Here is a 17522-nt window from a genome sequence, read left to right on the forward strand (position 1 = left end):
GCTGAGTGAGAATACTCTCACACCTGTATATCTTCCTAGGGGAAGTGATATTTGGGTGCTGTGTCCTGCATTGTGGGTTTATTTTCTGCATATTCTTAAAGAAGGCATCTACAGGGGAATCAGTGGCATGTGTATTGTGATGTCACTATGCAAATGATATCATTGACATATTTGCATCAGATGTCATGATGTCACTGATGCATATTATACAGTCACATAACTTATGCAATGAAGCCATGATCCATATGTAATCAGTTTGACATCAGATGCCTATGGAAGAAAATGCTTTTGAATCAAGTCAGATTTTTGAATAAGTATACTTAGGATTATTTTTTAAGAAATATTTTTACTTAATATTCTTAACATACACAGTTAACAAAATCTTCAAACTTAAAAAAAATCCCAAACTACAAATAAAAACTAAGAAAGAAATCTACCTTACATTTTATACTTATCAATGGTCATTTGTTTACTAATAAATACTAGAATATAATCAGAACAAAACATTGTAAAATACCACAAAATCTCCATAGTAACATATTGCAGTATCCTTTGATTAGTAGAAAATGCTGCCTTTTCCAAAAGGATAAATCGCACATTTCTGACATTAGGATTATGCTATAATACTACAAAAGTTACAGTCGCCGACTAGTGATAATACATCAGTTTTGTTCCTAGTATAAAACCGAATTTGGCTTGCAATTATTCGCTGGCTCCGGCAGGATCACCCCTTTCCGTTGAAGGCAATCTTGTCGGATCGGTTTTGTAGGCAAAGGAGTCTTTTAAAGTATGCCAACAAAAAGGAAAGGAAGCAAGTGCTTATATTAGGCGATCCAAGACAGTTAAATTAACAGCTTTTGTGCGCGTTGACCCAGAACACGGAACCGGGAAGTAACGACACTCAGATTCATTCACGCCAAGTCTGGAGCCTTTCAGGTGCTGACAGACCATCCAGATCATAGAGTCTTGAAGAGGCTTTCTTTCTGTACCGGAAATACCCTCTCGGAAAGGCTTGGTTGGTCTACCCCTAGAAAACGGAAGAAGCTCCGGAAGTTGCAGTGACCTCTTAGGTGTGCGCCGGAAAGAAGGGGAAGTCGCAGTTTGTGGCTGTCCGAGTAACCGGGACGGACTGAAGAACTTGAGCCATGGCGGCTGCTGTGATTCCGCCGCCGCCGCCGCCGCCGCCGCCGCCGCCAGGAGGTCCTCCCGGGGTGCCGGGAGGGGCTTCTGGGCAAGGAGCAGTGGTGGCGGCGGGAGGCGCGAAAAGCGGGGAGGAGAGACTGAAGGAAATGGAAGCCGAGATGGCCCTGTGAGTAGAGGAGAGCGGGCTTAAGTGGGGCTCCGGAGAAGCCCCCCCTGGTGTATTCCGGGGGCTTGGGCAAAGCCTCCTTTAAATTGAACTCGACCCTCCGGGTGACTTCGTGTACGTGCACTCCCATAATCCCCAACTCTCCGCTGCACTGCCCGGGCTTATAGGATCTATAGCCCCACCAATAACCCCCCTCCCCCCGTGGAGGACAAGTGAAGAGTAAAACACATTTCCCGAATGGATCGTCCCCGGATATGTCGGAACGACAATTTCCAGCCTGGTGGGAATTTTGGGAACTGTAGTCTCAATACCTTTTGGTTTGATTGATTATGTGCCATCAGGCCGTTTTCAACTAGCGGCCACTTAGATAGATTTTTCTCCGTGATGATCTATCCCTAACCTGGTCTTTCAGGTCTTCCAACAATGCTCTGCCATCCCCGCTGTAGCTGAGTCCATCCACGTGGCTGGTGATCATCCTCTTCTCTTTCCTTCCACCTTTCCCATTATTAGAGCCTTTTCCAGAGAGCTGGCTCTTTGCATAATATGTCCGAAGTTGGATAATTTGGGCCTGGGTTAATTTGTTGAATGATCCATTGGTTTGCTTTCTTTGCTGTCCATGGTCAAGAATCTTCCTCTCCTGCTTCCATAGAGTGTCACAGGGAATACCATGGCTTGCATGATTCTGATCTTTGAAAGTATAAACACATGACAACATCTGAATATCTTTTTCAAGATCTTCATGGCTGCTCCACCAAGTGCTGGTCTGCAGCGTATTTCTTGACTGCATGTTCTTTTAATATTGATGGTTGATCCTAAAAGGCAGAAGCTCTCCACCACTTCAATATCTTCATTGCCAATTCTAAGGCTGGTTATTCTACCTGTTGTCATTACAGGTAGTCCTCACTTAACAACCATTCATTTAGTGAAAGCTTGGACTTAGGGCGGTGCTGGAAAACCCAACTTGCGACCGATCCTTGCACTTAACAACTGTCGCAGTGTCCCCTGCAGTCACATGACCACAGTTTGGCACTTGGCAACCAGTTCGCATTTATAACCATTGCAGTGTCCCTTGGTCACATGATTGCCATTTTTGACCTTCCTGGTTGGCTTCTGGCAAGCAAAATCAATGGGGACTGCATGCTTTGCTTAACAACCATGTGGTTTACGTAATGCCCATGGTGATTCACTTAACAGCCACTGCAAAAAAGGTCGTAAAATTGGGTCGGATTCACTTAATGACTGCTTCACTTAGCAACTGAAATTCTGGTCCCAATTGTGGTTGTTAACTGAGGACTACCTGTAGTTTGGTCTTCTTTATATTTGATTTTAGTCCCATTTTTTCACTGTGCTCTTTGACTTAGGGGAAAAGTGAAAAATTGAGGATATATTTTTTGTCTGTAGGAATGTTTTGGAGCTTGGAGAAAAGACAGTTGAGCACCCTAGGAAACTGAGCTGGGAATCTACAACAGCTTGGATAAGCTGTTTGAGTAGTTATCCCAACTTTTCCCTGTTTAGATAAAGGCTCAAAATGTCGGTAGTGTAGGTGAATAGTACTCTGCACTCTTGTTCTCCACATTCCATTCCTGGCATGAAGCAATATATATAGCCTTCAGGAAAGGAATTTAAATCTAATCAGAAAATAGAGCCAAGCAACTGATACTAATTGCTGTTGGGATGGAAGTGAAGCGTTGGAGCGTTCAAAAGTGTAATAATATAACGTAAACTGATGGTTACTTCCAGGTTTGAGCAGGAAGTGCTTGGAGCGCCTGTCTCTCTGCCTCCTGTTGCCCCAGTGGTGGAAGCTGTCCCAGTTGCCCTAGCGGTCCCAGCAGTGTCCGCAGTGCCCCCTGTTCCTGTCATCCGACCCATTATTGCTACCAACACTTATCAGCAGGTGAGCCATACGCTTAATCATATTCTTTGTAATCCAGGATGCTTGAATGTTTTCAGCGGAATACTTAAAATCGGTGGTAGATTGGCTTTGTCATTGGAAGGACAAGCTGTATAGGTCTGGGTTCCAGACCTCATTTTTCAAGCAGGCTTTTTGTTGTACATCACCAGATAATTTTTGTTTGTTTGCTAGAAATATGGGCAGTAGAGCGTCAGCTGATGCTAAGAGATTCCTTGGTTTTCGCTCACCCTGGGTCTTGCTCGTAGGCTGCTGGAAAAGAGATCACTTTTCCTGTTCTGCCCAACACGGTGTTAGATGCAAGGCGGATGTGTGATGTAGTGCGGAACAAGCAGAAAGTCTGTATTAACTATTTGTTTCCCTCATCTTTGTGTGCTTTGGTCACAACTGTCTAAATGTACCCAATCTAGTGCTGTTTGTGTACTGACTGGGAATTCTGCATGAGTCTGGAGAGATAATTTAATCAGTTCCGATTCTTAAGTCAATAGGAAATTGGTATAATATTTATAAAGAACTAATAGATGCCCCTGTCCTCTGCAATTTCCTCTTTAGGGAAATCCATCAACTGACTTTCAGGAACATTGCTTAAAACTACCTATTTTTCAGCAATGCTTTTTGGAATGCTTTTTTTCTTTTTGATTCTGTGAGTGGCGATTAAACCCCTTTAGCGTGCGTGCGTGTGTGTGTGCGTTTTATAGGAACAAATGCCATTGCTGCCAATGTGCTGACATCCGTCCAGCTTTTTGCAGCTGGATAAATTGTAAGGGTCCATTGAAAGGCGTTTAGATTTGTTTCTGGAGAACAAGCTTAACAATGACTAAGCATCATGGTGACCGTAAGCTCCTTTCGGAGTCAGTGGCAGGACTCATGAAACACTGTGAAATACTAATTGTTGACAAACAAAAGTAGAAAAGTCCTTCTGCCTTATTTGATTCTCAGAGGTATTTGAAGAGTACCCAGGATTTTGGACTAGATGCAAGAATGGGGATGATAAACATAAAAAGGATAAAAATGCAACTTCTGTACACGACTACTCATCTTCCGTTGCTACCATCAGCCCTTTCACTTTGTTATCTTCATGCCCTCCAGGTCCAGCAGAGTTTGGAAGCCCGAGCAGCAGCAGCTGCCACGGTGGTTGCACCTATTGTGGCTCCTCCAGTGCCGTTTGTGGGCCCAGGTAGGGCTGGTTCCAGAGCATTTGGCTGAGCAATCATCTTCCTGTCCCCACACTGACTTCACCAGTGCCTTTGAAATTTTATTATCCATTTATTCTCCCTGAAAGAAGAGAACCACCCTAGGGATGATAGAAGTGAAGCAGGTGCTGTCGCAGAAGACGACCTGTTTATGGAAGGTGTCGTTCTCTGGGTGTTGGACAGGATCCTTATCATCCTTGACCATTGGCCAAGCCATCAGGGGCTGAACGGAAGACAGATTCCACAAAGGCACAGGTTCCTCACTCCAGTTTAAGCAATCTTGTTCATTACGTTTGAGAAACCCTGATTTTAGTTCTTGGAATATTTTTTTTATTTTTTTTTTATTTTTTTTTTTATTTTATTATTCAAATTTAATTACCGCCCATCTCCCCCAAAAGAGGGACTCTAGCAATAGATTTAAGGAAGCCCAAAAAGGAAAAAGAAGAATCAGGCTGGATAAGTCAAACTAAGAGCTGGGAACAGTAATGTTCAGGAATACCCTGTGCTGTGTAGCTGCTGAAACAAATAGATTTCATCTGGTTTAATAATGTGGGTCAGGATAAAGGCAGGGTTCTACAGTTCTACAGTATTTGGAATGAAGCAGAGATGCTTCTGTTCTCAACAGTTGCAACTGAGGTGGAACATGTCTCATGGGCCTCTTCAGCTGATCCAGCTGTTGGAAGGATGAACCTCTTTTAAGCCTCCTGGTCCCAAGTCATTTCTGACAGTTTTCCTTGACTAGGTACGAGTCTGTTGGACTACAGTTTCCATAATCTCAGCCATTTTGGTTTTGTGAGCTGGGAATCTGAATATTGCACTCCAGCATATTGGTAGAAACTTGGGTTGGGGAAGATCAGTGTTGGGGTTTAAAGGTAATAAGCAGCATTACGAATTGAGCCTGGGAGCAGACTTGAGTGGATGCAAAAGTGTGTCTCTTTAGTGCCAAAATAGTGTCTCTGTGAGGTAAACTTTGTAGCACAAGTTCGCCATTTTCTACTCCAGGAATTTAGCTTTTCTTCTAACCTGCCCGACAGCTTCCTTGTACATACATTCTACAGCAACTTTTGATTTGTGGTAATGTGGTAGCAAAAAGAAAGAAGTAAATGGCTGCAAGGAAATGATCAGGCTGGTGGAGGAGGGACAGGCCCCACTACTTCTCCTCTGCACCTCCTTTAAGAACCAAGCAGGTATGAGAGCTGGGCAACCCTGTTCTTGTTCCCAATACAGGATCGCAGTTGTCTGCAGGAAGACTTGAGTCTTCCAGTCCTCCAGCAGGCTAAGAAAATTGCTTCTAGGCTAAAAACCATTCGCCACTCGGGACAGGATATTCCAAGAGCTTTTAAAGCAGCCTTTCTCAACCTTCTGACCCTGGAGGAACCCTTCAAATATTTTTTGGGCCTCGGGGAACCCCTGCACGTTCAGGCTCATATTTGAGACCAGAAGTTACAAAATTATTATATTCGTTTCATGGGTAGGCCTGGATATCTGTATTAACAGTGTTCTTAAACTGAAAATAAGGAATGAAGCTTATCTCTTTAATGTGAAGTGGCCCAAATTTGAAATAGTTTTTTAAATAAATTGTGATCTCTCAGGGAACCCCTCAGGACCTCTGGCGGAACCCGAGGGTGCCGCGGAACCCTGGTTGAGAAACCCTGGTTTAAAGCATCTCTTTTCTTCCAGCTGTTCCCCCACAGCGTCCTCCAATTCTCCGGCCGACCTTTGTGCCTCACGTCCTGCAGCGGGCAGGTGAGCTTTCCTGTTACTTTTTGAGCCCAGTGGATGGAGAGAGCCTGGTGCAGGGGCTCTAATTTGACACCTGGTTATTGCTGTCTTTTTTTTTTTTTTAGGTGGTCCCCGGCCCATGGCAATGCGCCCGCCGCATCACCAGCCCATGGTAGGGCCCCCAATGCCAGGCCCTCAAGGGCCCCCGATACTTATGGGCCCACCAATGCAGAGAGCACCTGGCCCGCCCCTTGGGGGCATAGGGCCAATGCGACCTGGTCCCCCTGTAAGTGCCTTTCTCTTTCAGAGCAGGGAAGGGTAGCACAAGCTATGCGGTGTTTTGAGAGCAGCTATGAGTAGGCTTAAAATTACATGAAGGGGGTGAGTTTCAGTTTGCTGGTATAAACCAAAAAAGCAATAGATGTACCGGTGCAGGTCAGTCCTTTTTTCAAACTCTCTGTGGATGGTCACAGACTGACACAGCAGTTTTGCAACGGAGCTGCAGATGTGTTCACTGGTGTAGTTGACTGGAGGGGGCTGAGTTCTGGAGCTCCCGAGGCTGGACTCCACCACAGGAGAGTCTCCTCCTATAGTATTCGTTGGCATGGGTGCTGCTACTCAGTGGTACTTTTTGTAATTTTCACAGTCTACAGCGGTGTTTCTCAACCGGGGCAACTTTAAGCCGTGTGGACTTCAACTCCCAGAATTCCCTAGCCAGCCATGCTGGCTGGGGAATTCTGGGAGTTGAAGTCCACACGGCTTAAAGTTGCCCCGGTTGAGAAACCCTGGCCTATGGCCTTAGGCACAACAATTAAATGAATTAAGTGAAATAAAGAGTTGCTTAACTCCTCATGCTCTTAGGCCTAGCTGGGTCTTTAAAAACCAAACGAAAGAATGACAGGCTGTAGCACTTCAGCACGTTCGTCCTGAAAGCACTCGGCTCCAGTTGTGTCTGGTTTCCCTCTGGCATTGCTGGCAGCTTCCCAGCTCTTGGCAGAACATAGTTTTTCTGTTTTCCAGTAGTGTAGCCAGATTAATTCAAAGGAATTATATGAATGTCCGGGGAATATATATTGCAGTTTGTTCCACGCCATACTCCTTGTAAAGAAACTTGTTTTCCCGTTGAACTGCCAGAAGTCTTTCCAGGGAGAAATCTTTGTGGAGCATGTCCGGCTTTGATTTGATTCTGAGTTCACACTTCGCGCCAAACTAGAATGTTAGGGAAGCTTAGCATGTTGTAGGGAACCAGCCATGGTAGTTTATAAACCATGGTTAATGGCTTAGTGTTTCTTTAGCAAACTGTGATTAAGCAAGGCGGGGTTTAGTGTGGTGTATGAACCTATCTAGGGCTCAAGAGATGGATGGAGATACGGCATGTTACAGAGTGAGGAAACAGCACTGAGTTTTCAAAACATGGTGCTTGGAAAAACAGTAAGGATAGAAATGTGACATTGAATTATGTTCCAAATTGGATACTGTTGGAACGCAAAGAACTGACTTACTGTGTGTTTATAGCAGCTAAGAAGACTGTTTTACTCTGTTGGATAGATTCTGTTGTACCTCACTGAACATTCTTGATGTGAGGCACTTTTATACTATCTACATACGAATTGGTTTTTTTGTACTGATGCTGTAGGAAATTTCATCAGTATAATTCCATGTGGTCAAGGAACTGTTTAAGACTTGAATACAACTGCATTTTTAACGGTTTAACTCCTTAAATGTACTAATTTTGTTCTTTTTTAACTGAAAAAAAATTTCCCTCTGCAATTTAATTATCTTCCTGTTTTTGTTCTTTGCCCTGTGTATTATTATACCCAGTTATTGTTTTTCTTTTCTGTTACGTTTCAAAAAGCAGCGAACCGTTTTTAAAACGGGAGTTCGTGAAGTGTGTCGCGACCGTGTTCTGTTCCTTCCCGACCAGGTGGGGCCCGGGATCCCTGTCGGCCCTTTGGCTCCACTGGTGCCTGTTCCCCGGCCGGTGGTGACCCCCCCAAAAGTCAACCCCACCGTCATCCAGGCGGCTCCTACAGTATATTCTTCCCCACCAGTGAAAAAACAAGAGGTTAGTGAGTGTGGCGAAGACCATCTGGTAGGATTTGCACTCGTGCCCCTTAACCCTTTCCCACCTCTTCTTCGCCCCCAGGGAGGGAAATGGCTTTGAACCGCTCCACTGAGCTTCCTTGGAGGATCAAGTCAAAAGCTCGTCCCCAGTAAGTACTGATCGGCTGCCGAGCCTCACTGGCACCTTCACTCTGCTCCTGCAGGAGGAACATCGAGAGCCTCTGCTGCCCGTGGTGGAGGAAAAAGAGCCGGTAGGGATCGAGGAGCCAGTAATAGGCCCCAGCATGCCAGAAGCAGACCTGCTCCCGGTCGTGGACCCCCGGGGGCTGCCGTCACTGCGTGGGCATGACCTGGCCCCTGTGCGAGGGAAGCGCCCCCGGGGGGCTGATGCTGGATTTGTTCCTGTGGAGGTAATAATCAGTGGTCATTTCTTTGCAGAGGCAGCGAGTGGTTTCCTCATGGAAGTAGTTGTCTCATTTGTATGCTTTTCTTCAGAGTTGCTGAGAGCTAAGTATGACTGGGATGGGGGCAGCGGGGAGGGATAAAAGATACGGACCAGCTTCACACATCGTTTAGAGCAGCGTTTCTCAACCTCAGCCACTTTAAGATGTGTAGACTTCAACTCCCAGAATTCCCCAGTCATTATATTTCTTAACTTTAGTTCTTTAGTTCTTTTTTCTTCTTCTCCCTCCCTCCCCTTTTTTGAATTTTTGTAAATAAATAGAAATAAATAAAAATAGGAGTGAACCTCACTGGTATCAAAAGCCAAGGGCCAGTTGAAGCCCTAGTGGTTAAACTGAATGGCTCCCAGCACATACGCTTATCAGTAGGCTGCAGGAACAGGTGATCTATGAGGACGTAAGGACCTTGCTGGCCATGAGAAGCCTCCTCCTGGTCTGGCACCCTGTGCCTTAGACTGGCTAGAGAGATACCAGCGAACAGGGTGTGAAGGTCACATGTTTTTTCCCCAGATGCCATTGACACACGCTACATTCCATCAGTTGTCACTGTATCGTGTGAACGAGCCTGGGCCTAGGAATTGTAGTGAATGGCCTGAGATAGATAGGGGCTTTGTGAGAAAAGAAGTGGTGGGAAAGGTGTGGCTTTTTTTTCCTCCCATGTGATGATCATTCTCCAGCCTGCTGGGCCAAGGACAGTCTTCAGTTTCAGATGCATTCTTCAGTGTGAGTTAACTTATTGACCTGTTCCTCTCTGCCCCCTAGCCGGTCATGGAGAGCACTCCTGAGGACAAGAAGAAGACAAAGCAGGAGAAGTTGAAGCGTTGCATTCGTACCGCTGCTGGGACCTGCTGGGAGGACCCCAGCCTTCTTGAATGGGACCCTGGTGAGCATCTAACTAGAGTGGGCCACTGGGTAGACAGTGGAAGATGCCGGTGGGTGTGGAGGCCATGGTTTTTCCTCAAGTCCAGCATTGGCATCAACATCCCTTCCCTAAACTGGTGCTTTTCAAATGTATTGATTTGTAAACATCTTCAATCCCGCCCAGCATGACCTAGCCTATGCATAAAACCAAATCAGAATTTTTGAGTCTTGAATAAATCATGCTCTTTGAGGTTTTTTCTTTTTCTTTTGGTGCCTCCAAGTCAGTGTTGACAAGTCCCTGCAGTTTTCTTGGCACGGTTTTTCGGAAGTGGTTTGCCATTGCCTCCTTCCTAGGGCTGAAAGAGAGTGACTGGCCCAAAGTCACCCAATTGGCTTTGTGCCTCAGGCGGGACTAGAACTCATGGCCTCCCAGTTTCTAGCCTGATGCCTTAACCACTACCCCAAACTTTCAGGAAAAGAAATATAATAATTTCTTTGTTGGAGAAGCAAGAGCCATGAAAAGCTGTAAAAAGGAGTTTCTTGAAATTCCGATTCATCTCACCTTTTCTGTATGCTTATTGAAGGTTCTCTGTTGTCTGGAGGACTAGGCAAGGATCCTTAGTTATCCTTCCTTCCTAGATGATTTCCGGATTTTCTGTGGGGACTTGGGCAATGAGGTGAACGATGACATCCTGGCCCGTGCCTTCAGCCGCTATCCATCTTTCCTGAAGGCCAAAGTCATCCGGGACAAGCGCACTGGCAAAACCAAAGGCTATGGCTTTGTCAGCTTCAAGGACCCAAATGATTATGTCCGCGCCATGCGAGAGATGAATGGTGAGTGTGAGGTCTCCGTTTGTTGGTGGCAGTGATGGAGTTGCCCATCTCATCCAAAGACAATATTCTTCTCAAGTCCCATTGAGGTGGGGAAGCAGATTCAACCTCCAGCTAAAAATGAAGTAACCAGTGATGGAAGAGTCCTGTCTTGACACAGAGACGTTCCCTTTTCTTTCATGGAAGGGCAAGAAACCCAAAACATCAACTGGCTACTAAGTCCAACCAAGATTTAGGAACTCCTGATCTGGGGTATAGCTCAATACAAAGTCTGCTTAAAAAAAAACATGCTGAGTTGCACATGTTCCATTTAGGGAATTACACTCGGTTCCCACATTACAATTGTCCTTTAATGCTGTGGTCTCTACATAAGAGTAAGCTAAGCTTGTTTAACTCTGATTGATGGAATGCACCAACTATAGCCCAAGTGGTCACTAAGCCATTAATTATAGTTTCCAACCTCAGTAGCTAGGAGAATGTTTCTCAACCTTGGCAACTTTAAGCCGTGTGGACTTCAACTCCCAGAATTCTGGGAGTTGAAGTCCACACGGCTTAAAGTTGCCAAGGTTGAGAAACCCTGAGTTGGATAATGTGACAGGTGCCCCCAAATAAAATAAGTCACATGATTGCTTGGGTATAATATGTGAACTCAGCTAATCTAAGGGGGCTCTGTTTATGCAGACAAACTTCGTTTGCCTGCTCCACTCTGATGTCCTCCAGGTGGTTGTGGACTTCAGTTTCCCTCCTCCCCAGCTGTCCTTAGATATTAGCGGTACTTCCATCACAGGATGGCAGAGCACTCAGGCGGTTGGCTTAGTGACCTGGCCTCAGCAAGCCAGAGTTTTATTCAGCTTCCCCGCTCTCTCACCGTTTCATGTTTCTCTGCGGCAGGAAAGTACGTGGGCAGCCGGCCCATTAAACTGCGCAAGAGCATGTGGAAGGACCGCAACATTGACATTGTGCGCAAGAAACAGAAAGAGAAGAAAAAGCTGGGCCTCAGGTAACGGGAGGAAGGTCACCGCAGCTGTGTTTCAACCACCAGCCTAAGCCAAGGATCCAAGCTCTGGGCCTGCCGGGGAAGATGCAGACTGAGAACTCGGGCAGCGGGAGAGGTGCTTTGGAATGGCAACAGCCACCCAGCCTGAGGCTCATGTGCATGGAGGTGTTGCTTGCTTGCACCCATTCCCCAGACTAACTCTGGCTTTCCAGGTTTGATAGTAAGGAACCACAACTTGTAGTTTTCTGGGTGTATTTTGGAGGGAAATACAGGCAGAAGTGTGCTGAGTCAATACATTTATGCTTTTGTTTTTTCAAACTCTGTCTCCTCTCCTCATTTTTCTGATGGTCATCTTCCCTCTACCTAAAGCATCTTGTCTTCTTGTAGCTATTTTGCTTTTTGGAGGGATGGGGTGGTAAAAATCTGCGTATAAATTTTGTAAATCCAGAGACAGTCAGTTGCTGGAGAAGACAAGGGAAAGAGTTTGGTGGTCTTTGCAGTCCTGCTTGTAGGCTGACCAGAGCAATCTGGTCATCCACTGTAGGACAAAGGGTGCTGGACCAAAGAGGACCCAGCACGGCTTTCCTATTTGATTCTAGACGTTCGCAAAACGTTATTTTCTGGAATGTCCCAAAGCTCTGTTTGGAATTGGGTTGACTTCAACATAGGCCTATTCCAAGTATTGTTGAAGTTGCCTCCCTTCCAGGACATTTAGCGTGGCTTCTTCTGGAATAGTCAGACCCTATCCTGTGATGGAATCTTTTCCATACCCTTACTTGTTATGTGTTAGTATATTGGTTATCTGCCATGCTGAATTGTTTCATAAAGACCCTTGGAATATTCAACTTGGTCAGATTGTACAAAGGCCATTCTTCCTGATAAGTTCATCCTGGGACCTATTTCACACCTCGCATTAAAGCACAATTACTGGTTTCACAGAACACGCTAATGCAGAATCGGACAAACTGTCTGGTGGCTCAGTGAATTGTATGAAAGTGGCAGGGATGTGGTGTGCTTGTAGCTTTGACCAGTGTGCATTCTACTCCTATTAGTTAGGGAATGTTGAAAAATTCCATAGGTTCTGTAGCCCCTAGTTTTCCAGCTGTCAGATGTTAACTGTGTTGTTGACTCTTTGCACTTCCTTTGCTTGGCATCTCCAGTTAAAAGAATTGAGGGCTGGGCAAAGGTTTGGCTGAAACGGGTGCCAAAATGACTGCGGTCCTTCTCCACCTCCCTAGAGACACGTTGAGCTTGGGGACAGGAAGCATTAATTAGCATTCAGTTGAATACAGACTTGTCCATTTGGTCTGCACCTCTCAGTGAAATGGAACACCATTGAAAATATTTGTGGCTTTCAGTGGGAAGGGGTACTTTTTAAGAGGGTGGGGATCAGAAGGGAAGTAGCCTCCCCCCGCTGTGTCTGCTACATTGTTCTTTCTCTCTCTGCTCTGCATGTCTTAGAGGAGGTGTTTGTATTATCCTGGGGCTGAGCAAACAGGAAAAACAGCCAAAGAGCAGGAAGCAGATGGGAGAAGCTTGGAAAGGCAGGAGCTTTGACCCTAGCTGGGGAGGAGATGTATGGGGGCAGGCAGCAGCTGTTCAGGCAGATGAACCTCCATTGACCAAAACAAAGAAGTGAGCAGGAGTCGGAAGGGGCTGAAAGATTACAGAAGGCTCAGAAGTTTTCTTTGGGCTTAGCTAACCCTTAAAGAAATTATTGTGAAACCGTTTCAGGAGATACTCTGATCCAGCGAGACAGGCGGTAGCCTAGCCTAGCCTAGATCACATACTTTTTAATAAACAAAACCAGAATACAGTTCTTTATTTTTGCAAGTCCCCAACTAAGGTGGTTTTTCCCATACCTCAGCAGCCAGAAGTGGTGTCTCTCTCCTTTTAGCAAGCAGTCTGTAGACAGACTTGGAGATTCCTCAGTGTGAAAATTTGGGTCAGGTCAGCTTTCTTGAATGCAAATTGCCCACAATACTTTCATATCTGTACAATGTAAACACAGACTGAGATGTTGCCTAACCAGGTCATGGAAGGCTTCCCAAGATGCCTGGCTAGTGGCTTGTATGACCACTGGGGCCTTCCTATCCACTTCTACAATGTGAAGGAGTTTTAGGGAAATCGTCTCTAGGTTAAATCTGAAAGTCTCAGGAATGGATTGGATGCCTTTTTTTTTCCCTTATTGACCAGTGCTGCCTTATCTTTGGCCAGCAAAGCCGCCTCTGTGGTCAACCATACAAGCAAGGTGAAAGGGTCACTGAGAAGAGGAACGAAAGCACTTGGAAAATTGTTGGGGTTTGGGAGTTCTCCAAGTTTGACGTTTTCTTTACAGACATTTCATTACCTTTCTCAGTAACCTCAGTGGATTAACAGCAGCATATGCAAGAAAAATGCCAAGCTCACTAAGAGTACTAGGAACCCAGTCAGCCAACCCTGAGCTATGTCTCTTTTCCATCATTGCACCACTTGGAGGAGTACAGTGTCCGTCCTAAGGCTCCCCACCAGCAGCGTCTGCAGCACACCTTGATGATGCCAAAAGCGTGTGGCAATCACAAAAGTCCACTGTTACCTACTTGTATCCTAACATCCGGCACAAGTCCGTCAGTTGCGGCATTTGTGTGACGATGTCGTACGTGTTGGTCCTTGCACTCCTACAGATGCCCGTGTTCCCAGCATTCCTTCAAGGGTGGGTTTTTTCCCCCCCCCCCATGTGTTCCTGTGACTTGCCCATCAAATCCACAGAGCTTCATCAGTTAAACCACAGCACAACTATTTAATACACAGAAGACAAGTACAAAACGATTGAGTCCTACAACAGAAGTGAGTCGGGTGGTGGCTTTGGAAACCTATTCACAAGAATAAGCGGTATAAAATCTCTGTGCTGGGGAAGGTAGTTCAACTGCTGCAGACGTTTTGTGGGCTACAGGCACCATCCAGCCAGCACAGGGGGCTCCCCGTACTTCAGATGTTGAAAATGATTGGCTACTGTGTTCATTTCTGATACTGAAAATGGATTGACAGGAGTTGTATAAAGGAAGTAAGTATTTGGCTGCTGAACTACCGGCTCTCTCCCCTGTCCTCCCTCCTGGACTGGTGTCAATATGTCTTTGGAGTGATATAAATACTAGTTCGTTTAAATCCTGATTCATGCACATAGAAGAATGTGTATCCATGTTGCAAAATGGAAGCTATTCCTTTCACCAAAAGGCAAAACAGTCCTACATCTCAACAGGTGAGTTTTCAGTATTAAAAGCTGGAAACGGTTCTTTGAAAACTGGAAAAAGGGAAGTTGGGTTTTTAAGAGAAACATCATGGTAAGACCTATTTAGTAGTGGAGCAATCCGTTTTGGGCAGTGGTGAGCTCTCACTAGAGGTTCTCGAGGGACAGTGTCTGGTTTGAGAGCTGCAGGCGCAAGATTCCTACACTGCATGGGGTTGTCTAGATGGCTTCTAAGGTCCCTTTCGGTTCCACCGTTTAATGATTGTAGAGACACTTTTAAGTGAAGTGGGGCACACCAGGACAGTCTGGCCTGTGTGAGGTGATCTTCCCCTTCTGCTCTACAGCAGCGTTTCTCAACCTCGGCAACTTTAAGATGCGTGGACTTCAACTCCAGTAGAATTGTTCTGCTGCTCTACTGAATGAGATCCTTTAGTCTATATACACCCAACAGCTTGTTATACCATCACTTCCTGACTATCTGAATTGATACCCATAGGATCACAGAAAGAGTGCCATGCTACTGCAGACTGGAGGTGGCAGATTATAATAAGGATGAGGTGTCCCTGCAAGTAGAAAGCTAGTACAGTAATAGTACTGTTAGCTTTGGAGTTGCAGGTAGCTCTTTCCAGGGAGAAGCATCTAAAACAATGCTTGTTCTTGCTGCTTCCAATGTTCAGTCCACTCTACCTCTTTAGTACTTTATCACCTTACGGTGCTTCCACTGAGCCATCTTTGTTACAAGCGAAAAGAGTTCAGAGACAGTTCACCCCCATTGCCATCCCATGAAAAGTTATAAAAGCAAACTGATGTACGGTTACTTTTTCCCTCTTTCTTTCCCCAAAAACTTTGATCTTCACCAATCTGGGCTAATTGAGATGTGTTGAACCGCAGTTCCCATAATTCCAAGAGAATAAACCTTTTAACTAGCTAGCTGGGGATTATAGGCCCCTTAGGGCAACACCTCTGGAAGGCCCTAGGTTTGGGAAAGCTGGTCTGTTGTATTTGGTCCTCATCTGAAAAAGAATTTGTAAGAGTTGGTCTCCAGGCTGAAAAGGATTCAGAAGACCATCATGCAAACAACGGCAAGTTGCCCCATTATCCCTGAAAGACCCACCATCTCCCCAGAGCACCGGTGCTTAGAGGAAGACAAAACCCCAGAAGATCTTCCTAACATACATAGGGATATACTAGTTTTAAACTGAGAACAGTTCCTGGAATCCTTGCTACCTCCTGTCCATTTCAATAAATCTGGCTAAAGAAAACTTCAAACTGTACTCAGAAAAGACTCATTTTTCAGGTTTCGGCAGCTGTCCAAGAGCCTGCCAGTGCTGCACCTTAAGTGTCTAAATGGCTCACAGCAGCAGCACGAACGAAGATCGGCGTTTGGGCTGGCCGGCACTCCCGCTTCTGAAAAGACTCAAAATGACCGTAATGCCATGGCTGCAGTGAGGCCCACATCCTTGCCGCTACTTCATATACCAAGAAACATACCCCTCCCGCTTCCGCTATGTACAGTACATGATGTAATACTAGATGTGGGGGGAAATTAAAGAGTCCAAGCAAGCTGAGGCAACACATCTGTGTCCCCTATAATTCTGAGACCCGGTCTATCCCTGCAAAACGCAGGCAGGGATAGCACAGCATCGGGCTGGTAAAGTCTTCCAGCTAAGTCCAGGGGTGGATTAGAAGATCAGACAGAAGCGCAGCAGAAGGGTGCCCGCTGGTGGTGGGGAGTGGTGCTGCTCCCCCCTGCCCTCTTTATTCATGATGGCCACGAATACATTCACGATGGTGCTCCCTGTATCCCAGGTTCTGGGTGTGGTGGATGTTTGTGTAATGAGACCTCCTGGTAGAAGTTCAGGTAGCTCCAGGACCTTCTGGAGATTAGAAGAAAGAGCCCAAGTGGTTGCTGGCCTGCCTGGACACTGTGGGATTCTGATAGAGGTTCCCCCCAGTGGAATTCCAGTAAGGGGCAGGTGGCCCAAAGAAACCCGAGGATGAGGCGGGCATTGGAGTGCCATGGCCCAGGCCGAAGCCCACCTTCTGCTGGTGGTAGGGGGGCAGATAAGGCAGTTCCGTGTGGTGGTACTTGTAAAGGGCTGGCTCACCCGGCTGCCCCTGCTGGGCCTGGTTGATGCCCTGGAAGTCGAACTTGTAGGCGTAGCGCTTGCCATGCACTTTGGTCATGATGCTCTTGTCATAGTAGTAGCGCAGTGCCCGGCTCAGCTTGTCGTAGTTCATGTTGGGCTTACTCTTGCGCTCGCCCCATCGCCGCGCCACCTCGTCGGGATCCGTCATCTTGAACTCGCCGTTGGTCCCCTCCCAGGTGATACAGCTGGCGTTGTTGCTGTCCGAGAGCAGCTCCAGGAGAAATTGCCACAGCTGGATCTGACCACTACCTGCCGAGGAGGAAACGGCTCCTTTAGCATCAGCCCCACCTTGTTCCCGGGAGGACCGAGGACCTCACGTTCACTCCAACCCACCACCTGCTGGGCCAGAGAGATCTCAGGGTGCTTGTTGGCAACTCAGTTGGCCGAGATGGATGGAAAATTCCAGCATGAGTGTTGAAGTCCAGGGACAGGCAACTTGTCGTGCTCTGTGCTCTAGACTCCAAATCTCATCAACGCAGTGGATGGTGCTAATGGAAATCCAAAGGGCACCATGATTTGGTGGTGGGGGTGAGCAGGGGAAGACTTTCAGTCCATCTTAACTCCTGGCGCCTACATGGACAAGTTCACGCAGTTTTCAGAAGTGGTTTGCCATCTCCTTCTTCCTAGGGCTGGCAGGAAATTACTGGTTCGGTCATTCTAAGGCAGAACTGGAACTCAAAACTCTCTGCTTCTAGTCTTGTGCTTTAGCTACTAGACTGGTGTTTCTCAACCATGGCAACTTTAAGATGTGTGGACTTCAACTCCCAGAATTCCCCAGCCACAATCTTACAGTTGCCAA

At 46.3% G+C, this 17522-nt stretch overlaps 2 protein-coding genes across 6 annotated transcripts in view; one reads left to right on the forward strand and one right to left on the reverse strand.

Moving 5' to 3' along the window:
- The first annotated feature begins 1102 nt into the window (after positions 1–1102).
- On the forward strand, positions 1103–11658 carry RBM42 (RNA binding motif protein 42). The gene is made up of 10 exons (XM_063311994.1): positions 1103–1309; positions 3050–3203; positions 4308–4395; positions 6092–6157; positions 6259–6419; positions 8058–8198; positions 8401–8607; positions 9421–9541; positions 10159–10353; positions 11242–11658. Exons 1-10 carry the CDS (start codon positions 1146–1148, stop codon positions 11352–11354), a joined length of 1410 nt encoding a protein of 469 aa, XP_063168064.1. The 5' UTR covers positions 1103–1145; the 3' UTR covers positions 11355–11658.
- Positions 11659–15259: 3601 nt separating this feature from the next.
- LOC134503543 (retroviral integration site protein Fli-1 homolog) overlaps positions 15260–17522 on the reverse strand; it is a 33461-nt gene continuing 31198 nt past the window's right edge. For all 5 annotated transcript variants that reach the window (XM_063312350.1, XM_063312351.1, XM_063312349.1 and 2 more), the window contains one exon: positions 15260–16972. In XM_063312350.1, coding sequence (XP_063168420.1) covers positions 16458–16972 — 515 coding nt within the window. In that variant the 3' untranslated portion in view covers positions 15260–16457. The remainder of the gene's footprint in view (positions 16973–17522) is intronic.

Source organism: Candoia aspera, chromosome 10 (assembly GCF_035149785.1).
Source record: "Candoia aspera isolate rCanAsp1 chromosome 10, rCanAsp1.hap2, whole genome shotgun sequence".
Taxonomy (NCBI): domain Eukaryota; kingdom Metazoa; phylum Chordata; class Lepidosauria; order Squamata; family Boidae; genus Candoia; species Candoia aspera.

Coding starts and splice junctions, on each gene's coding strand:
- RBM42 (XM_063311994.1), top strand. CDS start 1,146: ATGGCGGCTGCTGTGATTCCGCCGCCGCCGCCGCCGCCGCCGCCGCCG. Junction 8,608..9,420: donor CTGGATTTGTTCCTGTGGAG/GTAATAATCAGT, acceptor TCTGCCCCCTAG/CCGGTCATGGAGAGCACTCC. Junction 9,542..10,158: donor CCTTCTTGAATGGGACCCTG/GTGAGCATCTAA, acceptor CTTCCTTCCTAG/ATGATTTCCGGATTTTCTGT.